The following is a 3,501-nucleotide window of genomic DNA, read 5'->3' as shown; positions in this document are numbered from 1 at the left end:
TTCAGTAGGCTAATATAATGATATAGCCTAGCAGAAATAAAGTAGTTTTGTTTAGTTCCTGTTTCCCCCTTAAATTGTTTCCAGGTATCTTATTAGTCCCATTACCCGTATCTATGTGCATAAGCCTTATTCTGCATCCAAAATCACATACTGTATAGTAGGTCCTACATTAAGTTTGAAACTTACTTTAAGACTCTTTAAAAAGTAGGCTATGTTCTATATAGTATGAATGTGTGTAGTATGGAAGAAATTCAGACATACTATGTTCGCAATGTTGTCATTGATGTGATCTATTCTATGGTGTCAGTTGTCAGCCATTCACAAATCCTCTCCTGTGGCCTCATAGTGTCCATCGAATGCACATTTCAGAAACTCACCAGAAGTAGTAGGTCATCCGGGGACTTCTCGGCCTACTGTTTTTCCAGTACTATTTATTCGGACACTATTCTGTTGGCATACTGTTTTTTGCATAGCCTACTAGTAGGGAAGTATTCGATTTCGGATGCAGAGCTAGTGTTTCTCTCCTCAGTGTTGGGTCTTGTCTTCACATCACTGGATGTTCATGCTCAGTTTTACACTGGGTGCTTTCTCGTTGCTAAAAAACATTCAACCACAAGTATGTGATGTGCGCTCTGATAATGCTACATATAAAAGTCCCCCAATTTGTGGTTTGAGAAAGGAAGCAGACCGCCATGATCTATACAAATCAAAATCAAGAAATGCATCAACCAGAGTTAAAAGTAAAGCAAAGTGCAATTTGTCAAAGATGAATTATGCTATTTACATATTCAAAACACCTTTTTTCAAATACAAATTGTGTTAGATGTGCTCTAATCCAACTCTGATATAAATACTTAAACATTGTAGTAACACTTTACAATAAGTTTCAGTAGTTAACATTAGTTAATGTATTAACTAACATGAACTAACAATGAGCAATACATTTGTTACAGTATTTATTAATCTATGTTAATGTTAGCTAATAAAAATACAGCTGTTGATTGTTTGTTCATGTTAGCTTACAGTGCATTAACTAATATTAACAAATGCAACCTTTGATTTTATTAACGTCTTAGTAAATGTTGAAATTAATATTAACTAAGATGAATAAATGCTGAAGAAGTATTGTTCATTCTTAGTTCATGTTTATTAAGGTTGTTAACTAATGAACCTTATTGTAAAGTAATACCAATATTGTATTGTATCTGAATCGTACACATTTACAGCATCAGTTTACCTGACATTTTGTTATACCTTCAAGGAATTAAACGTAATGTGAGTATACTATCCTGACTAATAAAAACCTTAACCAGTAGTCTGGGTAGTGGTTTGTTTAGTATTACTTCTTTTTCTGCCTGTGGTGGCGTGAGAGTGGAGCTGTGTTAGTGGGTGGTTGTTCCATGTGCCCTAGTTCAGGTCGGAGCTTAAATAGACTGCGTCTTTCTTGAGGGTCACATCACAGGTGACAAACAATCTAGAAATGTTGGGTTTCCATGCAGTTGTGCTGCTGTGGCTTCTGGTCTTGTCCTCAGTGCAAGGTGGGTTTCACACATTTTTACCAATATTCAGAAAGTCTTTTGCGTTGCTACTGAATTCATTTCTGCTAATGAATATGGTGATGATAATTGTATTTTGCAAGGTCTTTCGTTTAGTGGTAGTTCACATTTAAATTGAATGCCCTGCTTTTATCTCCAGTAGATCCTGTTGTTCGTTCAAGCTGTCTAACTACTTCAAATACTAAAGTTCCTATAAACAATCTAGTTAGCTACACCATCCAGAACAAACCCTTGTTCCCTGTGAATGCTGTGAGGTGAGAATTCATTTAGATTTCTGCAGAATTATCTTGTATTATTAAGACGCAAACTAAAGGGATAATGAAAGTTTTATTTGACCTGAAATGTGTTATAATACCCTGTTCTGTTTCATTCTGTAGATTTCTTACAATCAAAGGGAACACAATCTGCTCGGATCCTTCCTCACCATGGGCCATTAAAGCAATGAAGTACCTGGACGCAAAGAAGAAACCTCAGTCAGCTCGTAAATCTGTGACAGCGGCTCCTGTGAATACACCAACCACAAATATGACTCGGTCATCGGCTCAGATTGATACGCAGACCTTTGGATGAAAATTACTGCTATAACTGGCCAGTATCATTTTGCAGTTTTTAAAGTTTTAAGGTTTTCTCTTTTTAGATAACATGCACTTTATTGTACATCACACACTTTATTTAAAAAAAAAAAATCAATGTATGTATTTTTCTTACAAAAAAGATTGTACTTTCATATTTTATACTATCTATTAATATCTATATTTTTATTTCTCTAAAACGTTTTTTTGATATAGACATTTTTATGTATAGAGGTAATGTTGTCAAATAAATTACCATAAATAAACCAGACCATTTTGAACTGCTTGTATTTAATTCCTATATTCTAAGCTGTAGCTTTAAATATAAATATGTGCAGCATTAAATGTAGACAAGTTACGGTTTAGAAAATAGATGGACCCGTGTCTGTTAATTTAAAGCAAACTCAAATGTTATTCATTAAAAATAGTCTTTTCATTAAAAAAAAATTCATTAAAAATGAAAAATTATTATTGTTTTTTTTACAGAGGCAAAAAAATCTAAACTATTCCTATGGTACAGTGGTGTAACCTCTAGTGAGCAATGAAATATCTCAAGCGCAAATCTAGATGTTTCTGACTAAATTCTAACATGCACTGGATGGACTGAATGTGAAAACCCCCTTAGACATCAATAACTAAACTGAACTTTTATGGTAAACAATATGCCTTGAATAGGCAATTAAAATACAGTGTCTATTTATATGTGTCATTTACCTTTAATGGTGTAATAAGTGTATTTTTCAAGAGTGCAAAAAGCCAACTAAGGCTATTTAGAATAATTCTATTCCAACCCACTATTGTAAATATTTAACTTTAGTACAAATAGCACATTCATTTTATTTATGTGAATAGCATTTATCACTAGTTTTTAGAGTTGAAAAAAATTATATTGTTTTTGCTTGGTACAAAAAGTATCAACCACTTTTTTGTTTTAGCCCTAGAAACCACTATTTACAATAGTATCTACATTTTTACACTGTGATCGTAATTGGCTGCTGCCTTAATTCTTAGTTTCAAATTTATATACATGTATAAGTAAATATGATTTGTATTTGAAAAAAGGGACAGAACTAATTTGGAATATTCTCACTGCTCTTATAAGTAATTAATTGTTAGGCACTTTAGTAGGTCATTGTTTTTATGCATCACTTCCCCAATTCTGAGGAATAGCAAATGTCCTCATTTCTCTCCTGTGGTTAATTTGGTAAGTCATCATCTTACACCTCCTTGTGGTTTTTCAGCTGTGCTAAATGGCAAGGAGACAACTTTCGATCAACTGTCAGTTAACACCCATAAAGGGCACAGAATCAAGTGAATGATGAGCATTATGTGGGATGTATAGTAGAGTTATTTGAGTTATTCAAGTTGAGCAA

The 3,501-nt window shown here is 33.3% G+C and overlaps 1 protein-coding gene across 1 annotated transcript; it reads left to right on the top strand.

Annotated features, from left to right (window-relative positions):
- Positions 1-1,458: 1,458 nt before the first annotated feature.
- On the top strand, positions 1,459-2,826 carry LOC311086118 (monocyte chemotactic protein 1B-like). The gene is made up of 3 exons (XM_084118838.1): positions 1,459-1,538; positions 1,699-1,810; positions 1,934-2,826. The coding sequence occupies exons 1-3, from the start codon at positions 1,481-1,483 to the stop codon at positions 2,124-2,126; spliced, it is 363 nt and encodes a 120-aa protein (XP_083974964.1). The 5' UTR covers positions 1,459-1,480; the 3' UTR covers positions 2,127-2,826.
- The last annotated feature ends 675 nt before the right edge of the window (positions 2,827-3,501 follow it).

Source organism: Abramis brama, assembly GCF_963993115.1.
Source record: "Abramis brama genome assembly, chromosome: 7".
NCBI classification, from domain to species: domain Eukaryota; kingdom Metazoa; phylum Chordata; class Actinopteri; order Cypriniformes; family Leuciscidae; genus Abramis; species Abramis brama.
Note: the sequence above shows the minus strand (reverse complement) of the source record. Positions and strands in the feature narration are given on the sequence as shown.